Source organism: Apiospora marii (assembly GCF_038362585.1).
Source record: "Apiospora marii strain CBS 49790 chromosome Unknown utg000002l_segment0_segment0, whole genome shotgun sequence".
In the NCBI taxonomy this organism is placed as follows: domain Eukaryota; kingdom Fungi; phylum Ascomycota; class Sordariomycetes; order Amphisphaeriales; family Apiosporaceae; genus Apiospora; species Apiospora marii.
In genome coordinates, this window is record NW_027117373.1 from 2,366,539 (window position 1) to 2,384,355 (window position 17,817).

Here is a 17,817-nt window from a genome sequence, read left to right on the forward strand (position 1 = left end):
TTATTGTTATTGGTAGCCTTCGCTGTCATTGAGTCCATCGTGGGAAACACTATTGTTGACTAAATGCTAAAAATCCTACCCCGGAATACAATCTATGTCCCATAATTGTATGTCACAGAATATTGGTGCCAGTGTCAATTGCTAAGGAAACTGCTAGTGTAAACATAGGTAGTTAGGAACGTGGCTTTGATGGATGTTTGTTTTGTCGTCGGGACTTCCGAACCTGCCAACAGCAACAACTGGTGAAGGTATTCCCATACTTGCCTAGTATCCATGTTGGGTTCGCTCTTAAGGTGCACCTACCGTGCCTTGCCTTTGGGATTTCGGTTTTGCCGGACTGAGGCTGCAGCAATGCGGAATGTGATAGGCTATGCCATGGGGGCTATGCATGTATGGACTTGCGAGAATGGCATGGTAGATCGTGATCCCTTCAGCCCCATGTTTGATGCCTCACTGAACCGCCGATTCCCAGGCGCCCGCCCCACCGGACTTTCAAGTAGGAAGCAAACTTCCGGGCGCTTTAGCGTCTTCTACCTTAGCTGCTTAGCCCGCTGTTGCACGACCCAACACCAAAAAAAGAAGCCGTTGGTTGTTCACACTTGCAGCATGGACAGACAGGTAACGGGCAATGGGCTGGCCGAGGTGTCACTAACTGCAGGCCACAGCTCTTCTCTGCACCCCCAATTAATCAATCAATGAATGCTTGCTAAATACGTCAATTGTATGTAGGCAGGTATACGATGGAGGGGTCTAGACCCGGTTGGCGTAGGTCGCTTATCGGGGTTAAGTACATACATACCGAAGTCTCATAACATGTCTTGCCCTGCTCAAACCGAATAAGAACTTCAACCTCGTCCACCCTGCCTTCTTGATTCCGTCAAGACTGCAGCTTCGGTTTTTGTGACTTGTTATACATATATAGGGGGGCATGCTGTGACGTTGTTCCCCACGCAACTTGTTCGGCTTTCGTTTCCCCTGTTAATTGGTCAGATACGGATCAGCATCCGTTACATTGAATGCTGATCTTATCCAGTCGCGCCGTCGCATTTGCAAGTCGTGGGGTCGAGGACGAGGGATCGCGATCCATTGTTACTTCCACGCCGCCATTTCTAGTGCGGCTCTGTCCCGGCGGTTCTACAAAAGAAAGCTCTTAAAAAGAATTCTTCTCTTCACTTTCGACGTCGTCGCCGAGAGCCTAATTTCTCTTGGGATATTACTCAACAGGGCGAAGAAGAGCTTGCCCTTTTTTATCTTCTCTTCCTTTTTGCTTCTTGTTCTGCGCTACTGCCCCGCCACAAATGATGGGCACGCCAGTTTCGCCCCCACCGGCATTCGTCGTGCCGGCGCAGCTGGGCTTCCTCGCCATCTTCAACCCGAGCCTGGGCACCACCGACGACACCCTCGACGACCAGATTGTCTACTATGCCTCCGTAGACGCCCACAGCGCCGCACCTCCCTCGGCTCCGCGGAGGCGGAATCGGGCGGCTCGCAACGGCAGGCCCACCGAGGCCCTCTCTCCCGAAGAGCGCAATGAGCGGCTGCGCCAGATTGGGCTCGCCCAAGGCATGCTCGAGTTCAGTCGCGGCTTCGCTGGCGGCAAGGCCCTCGACTCGATCGACACGGAAAAGTCCCGGGTCGTGTTGCATGAGCTGGAACCGGGCTGGTGGATTCTTGCTGTGAGTTGAAACTTTGCCTAACCCACCAAATCGGGAAATAGGAGCTGCATTGATTGATATATACTGACTAATCGCGCGTGGATGTAGTCAATCGATCTGACAAGAATACCCCTCCCTCCTCGACTCGGCAGCTCTGGCCAAGATACGTCCGAGAATGTGGAATACTCCTCCCGAGAGGTCAAGCCAGCTGCGCTTCTGATGCAAGATCTGCTCCGCGCCCACTCCATATTCTTGCTCCATCATGCGGCATCATTAAGCGCCCTGTTTGTGCGGACTAGGAGACCCAAATTTGTGGCCATGCTCAGCCGGTATTGGGATATATACCTCTCTACATGGAATGTTATGCTCCATGGCAACCCAGCCTGCGCCGTATATGGAGGCATCAAGATCGCAGCCTCGGGAGAGCTCGGGGTGGGCGTGGGTGAAGAGGAGCGAGGCAGTGGAGAGCGTGAGGTCCTGGAAGGTTTCGTCGGGAGAATTGAAGGACTGGTGGATCTGGTCGTGTCAAAATTCGGGGATACCGAGCCCGAGTCGATATCTGATCACGACAAGGAGGCCAAGCCGGAAAGTCCCGAGGCACTCAAGTGGCTTGGTTTGGGAGAAGAACCCGGCGCCGAAGACGGTGCTATATTCCTAGGCACTGGGGCCTTGTCCAAAAACTCATTACGAGATGTCGTCTACTGGATGGAAGATCTCTACACATGGGGCGAGGCTGCTTATGGCGTCAAAGAAAGCCCAACCTCTACCCGGAATAGGACCAAGCGAACGAGGCCCCGGGCTAGCACAGTTGAGAATGGCACTGCGCCGCAACCGATTACCGCTACCGGTCCGAAAGATACAAAACAAGGAGACTCCCGAGACTCCCCTGCCCCCCAATCTTCGACTCATAGTTCTGAAGGCTCCGATGCCAAGGGCATGGATAAGTTCGTCAACTATCTAAAGATGGGTTATGGCACGCATTGGTCTCTAGGATCCAGCAACAAAACCTCGGAGTCGCCCTCTGAGCCCTCTTCGGCGGCTCCTGCAGCCCCTACAGCCCCCGAGGCCAACGGCAGCGCAGCCAAGGAGAGCGAGCCGCGGCCAGAGATTGATAGACGTACTTCTAGACCGGTGGACGACACTGCAGGCCATTATCTGATTGGCCTACAGGGTTCTGTTGACGATGTTGGCAGTGATTCCCCCGAGTCGGACGGCTCTGAAAGCGAATCTCGCACCCTTCTCCGAACTCTCACGGTGGAACTGGAGAGCGAGTTGCTGAACAAACCCGAGGAACAGATGACACAGGATTTGGGCAGCGCCGGGCACGAACTGAAATTGACGTCATCTGGTCGCAAAGACTCCTTGGACCGGGAGTCTCACTTCGACAGTCAGGATCGTAATAAAACGAAGAGAGTCCGAGTCGTGGTCTACGTGAGTAGGCCGTTCATCTACACGTTCCTTTTCGAGAACCGGACCGACTCTTTGGCCTATGAGAGTCTATATAGGTCGCTGCATCACCAGCTGGCCCCATTGCGAAAGACCCTTGCTATATCGACTTCGTACCGACCAGGAAAGCCCGATGCAGGCAACAGCACGCCAAGTCATATATTTGATCTTGTTTGGGATTCCAGGGCGCTGACCATCCACTCCACAATCCCTTGTATCCCGGACCATGCCTCGATGGTTCGTTATCAGAACGGCGAGCAAAAGCAACCGCCTTTCTGGTCACGGGTGGAGGCAGTCAACACGCATATGCAGATTCTGAATACATACTCGGCGACACGGCTCGAAAGCAAGGAACTCGAGCGTACTTGTAAAACCAGCCGTGGCTGGTGGGTCGTGTGGACGCGCATCGAGTCTAAGAAAGGGGGTTCGATGACCATGGACGCAATCGCCGAGGATCATGAGCCGCCCCATCTCACATCCGATGAGAGCAAAGGTTCCACGGATAAAGACCAGACCCTGGAAAAAGCAGACAGCGTGGCAGTGGAGAGTGAGCAGAATTCTCGCGCTAATGCGGACGAGGAAACGGCCAGGTCCATATCAGTGCACCAGCACCAAGAAGAGCAGCAAGAGCGGAGAGAGAAGCATCGGAAACACGGTCCCCGGACGGGCAAGGAGATCGTGCTGATCCGCCGGGCTGGTGAAAATGGCGCGAGTAGGACCCGGAGCAGCTCCCTCGGGGATGCGGGTGAATGGACGGAAGGGGCGAGTCGGCTGGCCCAGGGAATCGGCATCGACACGCGGAAGTACATTGATGAGCTCCTTAGTCTGGGACAGTGATGACTCTCATCAGTCCACTGCCGAATTACTACACCTAAGGGCGGACTTTACGACCTGATATTTTCATTTTCGGCGGAGTTTACTGAGCGTCAAGCAAGCATGTTTCTTGGTATGGGGGTTTCCGGCTCTTCGGCGCAACTCGGCGCTCAAACAACCTTGGTCTGCTATTCATAACAGCAGACAATAGATTTCACCTCTGTATTTTCTTCTTCTTTTTCCTTTTTTTTCTTTCTTTCTCATTGTTGTACATAAAAGGCTTTCTAGGGCCATAAGGGGCAACGGTTCATGGGGGGAAAGGTGTATGGAGTTACGGTTTTAGACCATCGACATCAGATTAGGAGGAGAATGCTAAAAGACTGTTATTGACCCTACCCACTCAAATGACTGCCTGCATCATTCATACTCAGGAAGACCTGTTCACAAGAATTCAAATCCATCCGTGATACCTCGACAGTAATCCATCTAGAGTCTTCAGTCCACATGTAACTGATATGGACCTTATGCAGTGTTGCGAGTTGTTTCCGCTAGGTTACATGCCTACATGTACGGCGAGACGGGGCAGCGTCTGTGCTCTAAGGAACTGCCTAAATTGGCAGGCGAGGGAAAAGTTTTGGCAGAGCCTTCGATAGCCGTAGCCGCCGCTGCCAAAGGTTGGCCTTTACTGCAGCATTTCCCACTCCCACAGCGACTGTCCGTATCAGACTCACAACGTCTCCCCCTCTAAACAAGAAGGTACCTTTGCCTACCGAAACTTACCTACCTGTAGCACCCTAGCCCGCTTCCCAGCTCGGTTTCTCATTGGCCCGCCATCCCTCTCCTGTCTAATCGGGCAACACTGACACTTTAAGTAACCAACCGCAGTAGCGCAGCACCCTTATTCCACCGGGCGTCAAGGCGTGTTTGGGCGACCCCTCCAAGTGCTTCTGCAATGCCCCGCATCCTGCTCACACGACTATCGTCGACCCGATGCACGTGGAATCATAAGCTGGCATCCACTCCCTTTGGTTTTTCTTCTTCCCAGACTTGTACATCTCAACGTCCCATCTCTACCGTTGCCAGGAAATCTACACGTTTCCCCGGCCTGACCAACAACACCACCCTCCGACGAAGCTATTTAACAGACGAGCTCCGTTCACATCAAGCCCGCAACATGGCGCCCCAACTGGACGGCTACTTCTCCAAGGTGGATGAGCTCTCATCCCACTTCATCGAGAGACTCTCCAAGGCCGTCGCCATCCCCTCCATCAGCTCTGAGGCTGCCCGCCGCCCCGATGTCGTCCGCATGGGCGAGTGGCTGCAGACCGAGCTCAAGGCCCTCGGCGCCGAGGTCGAGATGCGGCCCCTGGGCAAGCAGCCCGACCACCCCGAGCTCGACCTCCCACCCGTCGTCCTGGCCCGCTACGGCCGCGATGCCAGCAAACGCACCATTCTCGTCTACGGCCACTATGACGTCCAACCCGCCGAGAAGAGCGACGGCTGGGCCACTGAGCCCTTCACCCTCACGGTCGGCGAGGACGGCAAGATGTTCGGCCGCGGCAGCACCGACGACAAGGGCCCCGTCCTGGGCTGGCTCAACGCCATCGAGGCCCACCAGAAGGCTGGCGTTGACTTCCCCGTCAACCTGCTGATGTGTTTCGAGGGCATGGAGGAGTACGGTTCCGAGGGTCTCGAGGAGCTGATCGAGAAGGAGGGCAAGGGCTACTTTGCCGACGCCGACGCCGTCTGCATTTCGGACAACTACTGGCTCGGCACCGAGAAGCCCTGCTTGACCTACGGTCTGCGCGGCTGCAACTACTACAGCGTCGAGATCTCGGGCCCCGGCGCCGACCTGCACTCGGGTGTCTTCGGTGGCACTGCCCAGGAGCCCATGACTGACCTGGTGCGCGTGCTGGGCAGCCTTGTGGACACGGACGGCAAGATCCAGATTCCCGGCATCATGGAGCAGGTGGCACCCGTGACGGCCGAGGAGGAGGGCTTGTACGACAACATCAGCTTCACCATGGACAACCTCCACGAGTCGCTCGGCTCCAAGACGACCATTTTCGAGGATAAGAAGCCCACGCTCATGGCACGTTGGCGATACCCTTCGCTCTCGGTGCACGGCATCGAGGGCGCCTTCTCGGGCCCCGGCGCCAAGACGGTCATCCCCGCCAAGGTGATCGGCAAGTTCTCCATCCGCACCGTGCCCGACATGGACATCGACCAGACCAACGAGTGCGTCTACAAGTTTGTGCGCGAGACGTTTGCCAAGCTGGGCTCCAAGAACACGCTCAACGTGTACGCCCAGCACACGGGCAAGTGGTGGGTCGCGAGCCCGAACCACTGGAACTTCCGCGCCGCCGGCAAGGCCGTCGAGCGCGTCTGGGGCACCCAGCCCGACTTCACCCGCGAGGGCGGCAGCATTCCCGTCACCCTCACCTTTGAGCAGGCCACCGGCAAGAACGTGTTGCTGCTGCCCATGGGCAGCTCCACCGACGGCGCCCACTCCATCAACGAGAAGCTCGACAAGAGGAACTACATTGAGGGCATCAAGCTCTTGGGCGCTTACTTGCACTACGTCGCCGAGGAGAAGCAGGTTTAAATTATTGGATATCACAAGCAAATGTTTATTTTAGGTGCCGGCTCACTCATCCATGGCCGAGCCGTGTGGGCTGACATCGGCGAGAAAGAGAAATTGGTAATACCGCTACAAGATGTATCTCTTCGTGCGAGTGAAGGTCGCTTCAAAAAGCTCAAATCAAATGATTCACAAACATCACTGCGCACTTTGTCGGCACGACATGCATACAATAAACTGTTGAAGAAGTCGAAATTTTAATTCCGAATTTGTCCCTGAATTAAGCCATTACACCGTCCAATACATATAATGTCGTCTCATGTCGTATCATAGCATAAGCGCCACAAAGCCTCATGTCGTCTTGGCCTAAGCCAAGAACAGACGAGGATTAACAATAATCATTGAGCGCAACTTAGGCTCTTCGTGTCCCAATCCAATTCACCAGTTTTTACTTGCTTCCGCCAAACCAGCTCGAGATGCCGCTCTTGGCCTCGGCCGTCTTGGACTCGACCTTACGGTCAAAGTCGTCCACCTTCTTGAGGGCGTCTTGCTTAAGGTCCTTGCCGTAAGCCTCGGCATCAGCCTTGAGCTTCGCGATGTCTGCTTGGGTCTTGCCGGCCTGTTGGGATTGATACATGATTAGTCGCCTGCTCCCTCCCTCTCGCTCTTCCTCTCTCTCCAAGGAGTGAGTTGGGTAAGGTGTGCAAGAATACTTACAAATTGGTCCACCTTGGCGCCAGCTTGGGCACCGAACTTCTCAGCATCCTTCTCGGCTTGCGAGGTGCGGCCGGGCATGTGGCTCTTGGCTTCGGAGCTGAGCTTGTGGGCATCGGCTGTGCGTGGAGGAAAGATACCAAGTTAGCAATTATCGCGATGGGCATCCAGAAGTATCTCGCGGGATTACTCACCCTCTGCCTTCTTCTGGGCGACCTTGGGGTCGCCACCTGCGCTGTAGAGGTAGTATCCGACACCACCGGCGGCACCGAGGCCGAGGACGAGGGGCATGCGTGAGCGAGACATGGTGTTTGGTTGGTGGGTTGTGTGTGTGTGGTGTAAGTAAGGCGAAGTGGTTCGTGGATATGTAGAGAGGGATCGATGAGTGAAGCTCGAATGGGGAGGAGAGAGCGGTAGTTGGATTTAAGTTCCTTTGGTTTGAATGGGATTGGAGAGGAGGAAGACGAATGAAGTCACACGAAGGGCGGGCGGGAAGAAATACCAATTGGGAGGCGGGGAGGGCTGTTGTTACGGGTTACCCAAGCAAGCGGGATGTGTGATGGCATGATTACTACATGCATCAACTGTGATACTTTCCCTACAAATCAATACTTGCCCGCATGTATCTATTTTGCGTGTACCTCTGGGCGGGAGATCAGCTGTCTGGGTAACATATGGAAAGTCAACATGTATCAGATCGATACTACATCGATGTAAGCCGCGGCCGGACCTCTTGTCCGGCGGCTACCTTGTTAGGTTACACGTACGGAGGATCTTCTTCTGGACCTTCCTCGAGTTTTCGCTAGGTAACGGGCCCGACCAATGAGGTAATGGCAAGAACTCTAGGGGATGTGACTGGCTAGAGCAGTCGAGAACGAAACGGTCTCTTGGTGGGCTGATGGGTCACGTTGTTGAAACATGACATCTGCTATTCCTCTCCAGGTCGCAAAACAGTCAATTTGCTTGCATGACGTATGTCGAAGCTCGAGCCGGAGCTGCTGCTGCTGCTGCTCTATTGCGGGGAAAGGTCGAAAGGTCCAGGACCCAAGTGGGTTCTTGACATTTCCCGTCCCAAGCCAGTCCCAATCCAGTCCGATCTAATCTTGGCCAGAAGCCAGAGACAGCTAGAAAGCAGAAGTGACATTGAATACCTACCTAAACGCTGGGATACTGTAGCTGAATCAATTGCCGATGCTTTATTTAAGTGGAATAATCAGTGGCATAAAGAGATATACAGTAATACACGAGTGTACAGTAATAACTCGATTATGACTCTTGAAATTATTGCTGTATTCGTTGCTAGGTAGTTGTCGGGAAAAGCCTGGCTTAAGTATTTGATTAATCCGGTGTCTTGTTGATGTCGCTCCCTACTGGTCAGAGGCCGCCTGTACCCGTCCCGTACCTGCCGCATCTCAACAATGGATGGATCACAGGCAAGCGATGGGTCCGTGAAATTACATCATCAGACCCAATACCTTGAAGATGGCTTTGGCTCATCGCGACATGCGACTCTCCTGTCGCGAGAAGAAACAGGTTGATTCCAGAATCACGTTCACAGCCTTCACTGCCGTGCCAGCCAGATGTTTGTGCGTCGGGTAGCAGGATTGTTTTAGTCACGCCTGCTCCCAGTCGTCATCGTCATAGCTCCGTCGTAGCAAGTCCCGCTGCTGCTACTACGCAGAGTAGCTTCTTCCAGCCTCACAAGCTAGTACCGCAGCGCCTGCCTTGGCTGCCTCGCAAAGCCATTCAGCCCATTCTCCGTTTTCCATTTCACGTTGATCCTCATCCACTGCCCGAGAACTAAACCTGACAAGGTGGGACTCGCATGCTGAATCTAATTCCCATTACTTGAAAATCCATTATCATATCGAGAAGAAAAAAGGAAAAACTCGTACTTGTAGGTGACTAGCTGGCATGGTCTAGCCCGCGACGACTTCTTCCTTTTTCCCACCTTCTCAGTATGCTTTGCATGTCGGGATCCCCACACAATGAGACCCAGAGTGCGCACATCGCGGCGCGTACCTCCTCTCAAAGATAGCGATATCGATCATGAGATTATCCTGGTAGACCAGTCTGCCACCTCCAGGGCCGACGATGGCTCTCCTTCTGGGCCCGGCGGTAGGCCCGATGCTGATAATAATGCCTCCACCGATGCCGCCAACACCTCGGGAGACGAACGGGCCATGACCTCTTCCGACTCGCGGCAGCCGTTGCGGGATGCTGCTGCCCCTATCTCTAAGCGCGACGGCGTCGATGTACCGGGCCCGGCGAACGAAAACCCCAGCGACTCGAACAACGACAGCAGGAACTCGCCTCCCGTAGACCATAAACCTCCGACGACCGAAGTAGCTAGCCCTTCGCGTGGAGCAAAAGAGCAGGCGACGGCCACGACGGCATCGGCAAATGGACAGCCCAAGAAAGACAAACATAGTCATCCGCGTCGTAAATCGCCCGAAACAGCTATTGATATACTATACGAGAATGAAAGAGGTGGCTTTCTTTGTGGCATACCTCTATTCGCCTCTGCTGCGCTGGGCAACCTCGACCCTCCGGCCTGGACCAACTCTAGCCACAAGCCGAGTCCGACCAATATCAAAACAGCGCAGCCACCAGACCCGAGCTGGGAGTGGGCTTGGCCAGAGTGGAGGGTGAATCACGATGATGCGATCGACGTTGATCAAGATGGCTGGGAGTATTCGTTCATGTTCTCCAAGAAATTCTCGTGGCACGGTCCGAAGTGGTATAACTCGTTCGTGCGAAGGCGGGCTTGGATCCGGCGGCGCGTAAAGAAGGGGATCGGTTATCAAGCCAACGACCCCCACCTGCTTAACCCGGAATACTTCACCGTCGAGGCTGCGGCCAATAAGAACACCTCCCTTCGCGACGGAGCGTCCAGCGTACTCGACACAGCTTCGCGCAACAGTGCGTGCGTGCTCCACGAGGAAGACGCCGTATCGGAGAAGAAAGACGTGGAAAGTGCGGACATGCTGATGGCCGTCCTGAGAGTATCCCGCATTGATCGGGAGAAGCTGGACGCCGTAGAGAGCTATCTGGAGCACGCCGCGGACAACTGGCTGGACCTGCAGAACCACATGCACGAAATCATGTCCATCTTCGTGTTCCAGGCGTCACGGCGGCTGCTTCTGACGAAACTTATGGGCACCCACGACGAAGCTGTCAAGAAGCTCGAGGAGCAGAAGAAGGCGGGCAAGACCAAGGAGGGCGGCAGCAATAACGAGAACGCCGAGCCGTATGACTCGGAACTCGAGGTCAAGGTGGCGAACCTGGCGGCGGCCGTCACGCACGCCGACGAGGAAGTGCGCCGGCTCGAGTACTGGAGCGACGTCAAGGGCATGGCTGAGAGCGGCGAGTCGGGCGGCGCCGTAGCTGGCGACCGCGGCTGGCAAGGAGGCTGGGAGGGCGTGGATCAGAGTGGTGCTATCGGGGCAAACAGAGAACAGCTTCCCTGAAAAGGCCCCCTTCCTGGCTGGCAACTTCTTGGCTTGCGAGCCCTGCTAATCATTTACCGGAGCGGATATTTCCCCTTTTAATTGTTCTTCCCTTCTTCCTCTTCTTTCAACCTTTACTACAACTAACAAATACCATCCGTATCGATCGGAGCCACGAGAAAACAGCGTTCAAGACGAGAAGAAGTGCGGATTTCTTCTACTTCATGGGAAACGGAGCGAAATTCTCATACCACAGGTGTTCAGGGGTACAAATGATTACTAATTTTTCTTCTTATTTCTGGGATACCCTTTTCGTCTTGGGGGAGTTGATAGAAGACGAGAACAGGATGACGAAGGGGGGAAAGGTAGAGAAATACCAACGCGTGGTTCGTTAGGCCTAAGAGCCTGGAGTCGAGGTTGATGATAGATAATACATGTAATGAGAATGGTCCACAACTTTAATTAACGTTGAAGCTGCTTCTTGACACTTCCTCGCCTGACATGTGATATCGCCAACCTTTCATTCAAACCTTAGGGGGTTCTTGCCGATTGTGCAACACAGGAGACTGGGGCATATGGACCTTAGGGGTAAGTTTTACAGTCACTAGATGCCGTATCATTTGGTATTTGGCATGACGGATACAGGATCTCTTCTCTAAGCCTTGATCTCCACCCTCCATGCTTATATATCTAAAGTTTCCCCCAAAGAACTGGCTTTTTTCCTCGAATGGATATCATCAACAAAACGCCCCCTGCCTCTCTCTGAATGAGTAGAAGAAAAAAATCGCCCAAACTCCGGTCAGTCCAGATGTACGCGGACTGTTGTGCTGAATTGCTCTTCTTTTCCGAATCCATAACGCCACAAGATGCCAAACGTTAGCAAGCAGCAGATCGTGGTGCGAACACGTCTTGTGTTTCGATCATGAGAAGTGGATGTTTTCCGAGTTGAAGGCATAAAGCAGCTTCAGAAAATCCGTCTCATCGAGCTTGCCGGAGCGCTGGTCCGCCAGTTTAGTGTCGTCCTCGAGAACCTTGCGGATCTTCTCGCGGACGAGCAGGGCGACCCGGGTTTTGCGCCGCTTGCCCTGGGTCTTGGGCACCGGGGCGCTGCTGTTGCCGAAGAAGGAGGGCGTCGTGTCGTTGCCGTCGTCATCGACGTCCATGATGCCGCCCCAGCCCTCCTCGTCGAGCGGCTCGTCGCCCGGGCTGGGCTCCACGTTTTCTTGCTGGTCCATATCCATGATCTCGTCGTCATCGCCCTCCTCAATAGGGCTGTCATCGACCGCCACATTGTTCAGCGAACACCAAATCCGATAGTTGCGCTCGACCATGCCGAGGACCTCTTTGGTAAACCACGATGCCCGGAGAGTTTTGTTACGACGGTTGAAGCATATCTGTGGCCTGTCAGTTTGTATTCGATGACGATGATGGAACTCCGAAGTATCTAGTATAAAGACCACAGAGGGCAAAGAAGCTCGCGACTTACCCTGAGCATGCCATCCCACTCCTCGAAACTGACGTTAGGTCGGTCGCTTCCCATCTTGGGTTCAATGCGGACTACTGCCGACTCTACCAAGGGTGGCGGTGAGAAGTTCTGTGCAATTATGCGTGAGTTTTCATTGCTTATAGGTAGATGATGATGCAGTGGATCTTGAGGAGCTGCCTGCTTACCTTCTTGCCAACCTTGAGGATACTAGTTTGCTCGAGTTAGCCCCTGATTCGCACTCCGATATGAGTATAGTGACTTACTGTGTGATCTTCGCCCAGAACTGACTGTTCACCGAAAGTCGGCAGTAAAGCGAATCTCCGGGCTTGGCTGTAAGGCGAAGCGCAAACTCCCTCTGGAACCTGATCCGGTATAAGTAGCTCGTCGTGTGAAGACAGGTGTATTCGGGACTACTCACATAAGAACGCAACATCGTGGCGGCTTAGGCATCTGCAAAATTCTGTGTAGCAATTGTTAGAAGAGAACACAGCACAATATACGCGAATATGTTTAACCCCAATTCCACCCCTGAGAAGTGTAAAAGGACGACGAAGCTTACTTGAAGACCAAAGGACTCGAAATCTGGTATGGCGTGTTGCTGACCAGTACATCGAACTCGGGCAATGTCTCCATCTTGATGACGTCTAGGGCCTCGATCAGTATCAGTCATCTAAGCGAACTCGGGTGTCATTACCTCCCAGCAGGACCTCCAGCTTCCGTTGCTCCGGCTTTCTAGACCGACGTTAGTATGCTTTCTCTTAAAATGCCTAGAGCCCTGCGCATATCCCGGGAGCAATATCCCTGATGCTTTAAGATGCCGCGCACCACTTGCCCCTGAGATATGCTCAAAACAACGGGCTGGGTTCCGGATGTTTCTTACCCCTGAACACGCTTCGTAACTTCGGCCGCCTATAGGCGAGGTATTAGCCCCTCTGTCATTGTCCCCAACCCAGCAAGTTAACTGACCATTCGAGGATCGATTTCTACGGCGATCAATTTCCGGGCTTTCTCCAAAATGCGGATCGAAATGTTTCCTGTTCCCGGGCCAACTTCGAGGACTGTATCGGTTTCCTGAGAAGGAGTATGAGTATGCTTGTTTTTCTCGTCGGGGTATGCGCCGTAAGCAGAGTTCCACCTACTTTGATGAACGCCTTTTGCACAATAGCATCTGCCAGTACATATTAGTCAAGATCTCAATCTTCTGATGCGTTGCTCTTACCTGCGATACCCGGATTTTTCAGAATATGCTGGCCGTAGCTGGAAGGTAAGATATTAGCATAGGCGCAAAAGGCGAACAATGCTGGGGACAGTGCCTACCTCGAGGTGTTGAACTTGAAGATGTTGTTGGGGGCCTGCTGCTTCTTTCCGTTCCCGGAGGGGCGGTCGTAGGGGCTGGCGGCGGCGCCATTGCGGCCCTTAGCTGCCTTTGCCTTGCCCATGTTGGAGGATGTGTGAGTAATTGCGCAACGAACAAGCGACGAGAAGGTGCGCGACAATGAGGGGCGGTGGGATGGCACTCAAAATATTTTGGGAGGTTTCTGGTTATCGATTCTTATCTTAGCAGTGATTTTAGCTAGGTGCAGGCCTATCCCTGTTCTCCTGGAATTCAGATTGGCGGGGCATCTGCTGTCCAGTTAGGTAAGCTCAGCGGTGTCTTCTAGGTCTTTTGGCAGGCCGGCAGGTACCTGAATCACACTTGGATCCACTCTTTCTTTTTCCAAAGGCTCCCGGCGCAGATGTACCATAGCTTCAAAGCGGATGGGCTTCAAAGATCGTAACGTCGCGCCAGCCAACACACACGCCATTTTACACGTACATAACTCGCGATCAATTCGCCCGCGACGAACTTCATTTCATCTACCAGTCCACTAGAAATTTCTGGCCGATATTGACTGCTGCAAGCCCCAACAAGCTCGATTCATATACCGCCGTTTCAATAGCATACGGAGATACAGAGCTCTAGTATCTACATATTTGGGCAACGAGAAATTGCGCGCCGTTAGCACCAGACGAGCGCCTCTGGCAACCCGCAGATCTGATCGCTAGAAAATTCAACAGACAGTTCCTATATTTGGCTTCTTGGGGAGAGCTTCTCCCTTCGACCATCGCCCACCATGGCAAACCGACAGAGCTTCCTCGACATGCCCGCGCCGGAAAACTACGTCGCGGGTTTAGGTCGAGGTGCCACTGGTTTCACCACCCGATCCGATTTAGGTCCTGCCCGCGAGGGTCCTTCCGAAGACCAGATCAAGGAAGCCCTGGCCAAGAGAGCTGCCCAGCTGGGGTTTGGCGATGCGGCCAAAAAGGACGACGACAAAGACGACGACAACGCCAACGACGAGCGCTTCCAGGACCCCGACAGTGAGGTCGGTTTATTCGCCGGTGGAATTTACGACAAAGACGATGACGAGGCCGACCGTATATACAAGGAGGTCGACGAGAAGATGGCGCGGAGGGGAAAGAAGCGTCGCGAGGCCAGGGAGCAGGCTGAGAAGGAGGAATTCGAGCGCAACAACCCCAAGATACAACAGCAATTTTCCGATCTGAAGCGGGCGTTAGGGAATGTTACGGACGACGAGTGGGCCAGCCTCCCGGAAGTAGGCGATCTTACAGGCAAAGCACGGAGAGCAAGGGAGGCTCGACGGAACCAGCGCAGTTATGCCGTGCCAGACAGCGTCATTGCAGCTGCTTCGGGAGCCGGCGAACTCGGCTCGATGGTCGTGGATGGGCCTGAGTCATCTGGCGCATCTGCGGAAGGGACCATGACCAATTTTGCCAAGATTGGTGAAGCTCGAGACAAAGTCCTTCAGGTCAGGCTGGACCAGGCATCGCAAGGCAGCGGCACAGCATCCACAGTCGGGAGCGCGAGTAGTATTGACCCCAAAGGCTACCTCACCAGTCTGGCCAAGTCTCAGTTACCTGAGAGCGCGGCACAAGTTGGAGACATCAACCGTGTCCGCGAGCTGCTGAACTCGGTTATCAAGACGAACCCGAACAATGGCCCTGGTTGGATTGCGGCCGCGCGTTTGGAAGAAATGGCTGGCAAGATTGTACAAGCACGGAATCTCATGGCCAAGGGGTGTCAGCAATGTCCCAAGAATGAAGACGTATGGCTAGAGAACATCCGACTCAACGAGGGACGCAACGCCAAAATCATCGCAAGCAACGCGATCAAATTAAATAACAGTTCCGTGAGGTTATGGGTCGAGGCTATGAAATTGGAGACGGATCCGAGAAGCAAGAAGATTGTCATCAGAAAAGCCTTGGATCACATCCCGGAATCGGAAGCATTGTGGAAAGAGGCAGTCAACCTGGAGGAAGACCCAGTCGATGCGCGTCTACTCCTCGCCAAGGCTACGGAGCTCATCCCGAGGTCTCTCGATCTATGGCTGGCTCTGGCCCATCTGGAGACCCCCGAGAACGCCCAGAAAGTGCTGAACAAGGCGCGTAAACATCTTCCGACTTCACACGAAATATGGATTGCTGCTGCTAGATTACAGGAGCAGTTGGGCACCGCGACCAAACTCAACGTGCCCAAGCGTGCTGTTCAGGTATTGGCAAAGGAGGGAGCCATGCCCAAGCGCGAAGTATGGATCGAAGAAGCCGAGAAGTGCGAAGCCGAAGGCGCCCTTGTCACTTGTGGCTTGATTGTCCAAGAGACACTGGGTTGGAATCTCGATGAGGACGACGACCGCAAAGATACGTGGATGGAAGATGCTCGCTCAAGTATCAACAGGGGCATGTACATTACGGCTCGGGCCATATATGCCTACGCTCTGCGCGTATTCCCAACAAGCAAAACCATATGGCTGGCAGCTGCTGATTTGGAACGGAATCACGGCACCAAGGACGAGTTGTGGCAGGTTCTCGAAAAGGCCGTGAACGCTTGTCCACGATCCGAGATTCTGTGGATGATGTTGGCCAAGGAGAAGTGGCTGGCAGGCGAGATCGACAATGCACGACGAGTGCTAGGCCGCGCTTTCAAGCAGAACCCCAACAACGAGGATATCTGGCTGGCTGCTGTCAAGCTCGAAGCAGAGAACAACCAGATCCAGCAAGCGCGCATGCTGTTGCAGCAGGCGCGGCAAGAGGCGCCCACGGACCGTGTCTGGATGAAATCGGCGGCTTTTGAGCGGACGCTTGGAGACAACGACGCCGCACTGGACCTGGTCAGCCAGGCATTAGATCAGTTCCCCGCCTTCCCCAAGCTGTGGATGATCAAGGGCCAAATCTACGAGGACCTGGGCAAACCCTTACAGGCGCGCGAGGCTTACGGCACGGGCGTAAAGGCCTGCCCCTCCTCGGTACCGCTCTGGCTCCTCTACGCCCGGCTCGAGGAGACGCTGGGCCAGCTCCCTAAGGCGCGCTCCGTCCTCGACCGCGCCCGCCTCGCCGTGCCTAAGAACCCGGAGCTCTGGTGCGAGAGCGTCCGCATCGAGCGCCGCGCCGGCAACACCAAGCAGGCCGAGGCGCTCATGGAACGGGCCCTGCGCGACGTGCCCAAGCCGGCCCAGGGCGTGCTGTGGTCCGAGAAGATCTGGCACCTGACGCAGCGGCCGCAGCGCAAGGCCCGCGGCCTCGAGGCCATCAAGGAGGTGGATAACGACCCCACGCTGCTCGTGGCCGTCGCTCGCATCTTCTGGGGCGAGCGCAAGCTCGACAAGGCCCAGAACTGGTTCGAAAAGGCCCTCGTCCGCGACGCCGACCTCGGCGACTCCTGGGCCTGGTACTACAAGTTCCTCGTCGAGCACGGCACCTCGGAGAAGCGCGCCGAGGTCGTCGGCAAGTGCGTCAGCGTCGAGCCCCGCCACGGCGAGGTCTGGCAGCGCATCGCCAAGGCGCCCGCCCACTCGCGCAAGGGCGTCGAGGAGATCCTCACCATGGTCGCGGCCGAGCTGCGGTAAAGCTGTGTGAGTTGGTGTGGACGGCCCGGTCGAAGTACCTTAACGTAGAAATAATCGGATTTGATAAACAAATTATATATACCCTTAAGATCGATTCGTCTACCTGAAATACAGTCGTCACTCGAGTAGTCATCGTAGTATCTGGTTGGGGCGATTCTGTTTTGAATAAAATGCATACACAGCCAAAGCCGACTTCTACTGCTTGCTCTCGCTTGTGGCTCCCTTCAACTCAACTTCCTTCCATTCGTTCTTCGCTGCTTTTTTCCACAGGGGGTATATCCTCCTCAACTTCGCTTGCTTGTACAGAACGACGATAACCACCACCACCACATGCTGTGCTCGTTCGCTCATGGTTTGGTCTTTCCTTTGTTTTTCTCTTGCTCTTCAACAAAACGACTCCAATAATGCACATACACGCAACACACACGCAGCACGCTATCTGAAAATTCCCCATCTACTTTCAACACCTTGCAAAGTGCGTCAGATTTCCGCCGCCATGGGCAGGAAGCATGAAAAGAAAGGGGGCAGTAAAAATTTAACACCAATCCCGGTCGCTCTCTCTTCAATGAAGTTTGCCCGTCGCGCGTAACAGCATTCTTGTGGGACAAAAGTAATAAAAAGCATAAAATGAAAATAGACGTAAGGTATGATGATGACTACCAGCATTGATTGTGTGGCCGTGTGGTCCAGATCCTGTTGCTGCTGCTGCTGCTGTTGCTGTTCCCAGTCTTTGACGCCTTGATAAACATCTTGAGAGGACCAATCCCCT

At 54.3% G+C, this 17,817-nt stretch overlaps 6 protein-coding genes across 6 annotated transcripts; 4 read left to right on the top strand and 2 right to left on the bottom strand.

Moving 5' to 3' along the window:
* Window positions 1–1,298: 1,298 nt before the first annotated feature.
* On the top strand, window positions 1,299–3,938 carry PG985_002412 (uncharacterized protein; the record flags this gene model as incomplete). Its single annotated transcript, XM_066822181.1, has 2 exons — window positions 1,299–1,676; window positions 1,764–3,938. 2 exons carry the CDS (start codon window positions 1,299–1,301, stop codon window positions 3,936–3,938), a joined length of 2,553 nt encoding a protein of 850 aa, XP_066689613.1.
* Window positions 3,939–5,088: 1,150 nt separating this feature from the next.
* On the top strand, window positions 5,089–6,519 carry PG985_002413 (cytosolic nonspecific dipeptidase; the record flags this gene model as incomplete). The annotated part of the gene is made up of 1 exon (XM_066822182.1): window positions 5,089–6,519. The coding sequence occupies one exon, from the start codon at window positions 5,089–5,091 to the stop codon at window positions 6,517–6,519; it is 1,431 nt and encodes a 476-aa protein (XP_066689614.1).
* A 424-nt stretch (window positions 6,520–6,943) lies between these two features.
* On the bottom strand, window positions 6,944–7,515 carry PG985_002414 (uncharacterized protein; the record flags this gene model as incomplete). The annotated part of the gene is made up of 3 exons (XM_066822183.1): window positions 6,944–7,114; window positions 7,213–7,328; window positions 7,404–7,515. 3 exons carry the CDS (start codon window positions 7,513–7,515, stop codon window positions 6,944–6,946), a joined length of 399 nt encoding a protein of 132 aa, XP_066689615.1.
* A 1,682-nt stretch (window positions 7,516–9,197) lies between these two features.
* Window positions 9,198–10,679, top strand: PG985_002415 (meiotically up-regulated 65 protein; the record flags this gene model as incomplete). Its single annotated transcript, XM_066822184.1, has 1 exon — window positions 9,198–10,679. The coding sequence occupies one exon, from the start codon at window positions 9,198–9,200 to the stop codon at window positions 10,677–10,679; it is 1,482 nt and encodes a 493-aa protein (XP_066689616.1).
* An 899-nt stretch (window positions 10,680–11,578) lies between these two features.
* On the bottom strand, window positions 11,579–13,583 carry PG985_002416 (S-adenosyl-L-methionine-dependent methyltransferase; the record flags this gene model as incomplete). The annotated part of the gene is made up of 12 exons (XM_066822185.1): window positions 11,579–12,052; window positions 12,145–12,252; window positions 12,330–12,351; window positions 12,408–12,506; window positions 12,563–12,604; window positions 12,704–12,788; window positions 12,839–12,876; window positions 13,025–13,053; window positions 13,111–13,215; window positions 13,284–13,312; window positions 13,364–13,401; window positions 13,462–13,583. 12 exons carry the CDS (start codon window positions 13,581–13,583, stop codon window positions 11,579–11,581), a joined length of 1,191 nt encoding a protein of 396 aa, XP_066689617.1.
* A 675-nt stretch (window positions 13,584–14,258) lies between these two features.
* Window positions 14,259–17,048, top strand: PG985_002417 (uncharacterized protein; the record flags this gene model as incomplete). The annotated part of the gene is made up of 1 exon (XM_066822186.1): window positions 14,259–17,048. The coding sequence occupies one exon, from the start codon at window positions 14,259–14,261 to the stop codon at window positions 17,046–17,048; it is 2,790 nt and encodes a 929-aa protein (XP_066689618.1).
* Window positions 17,049–17,817: the final 769 nt, after the last annotated feature.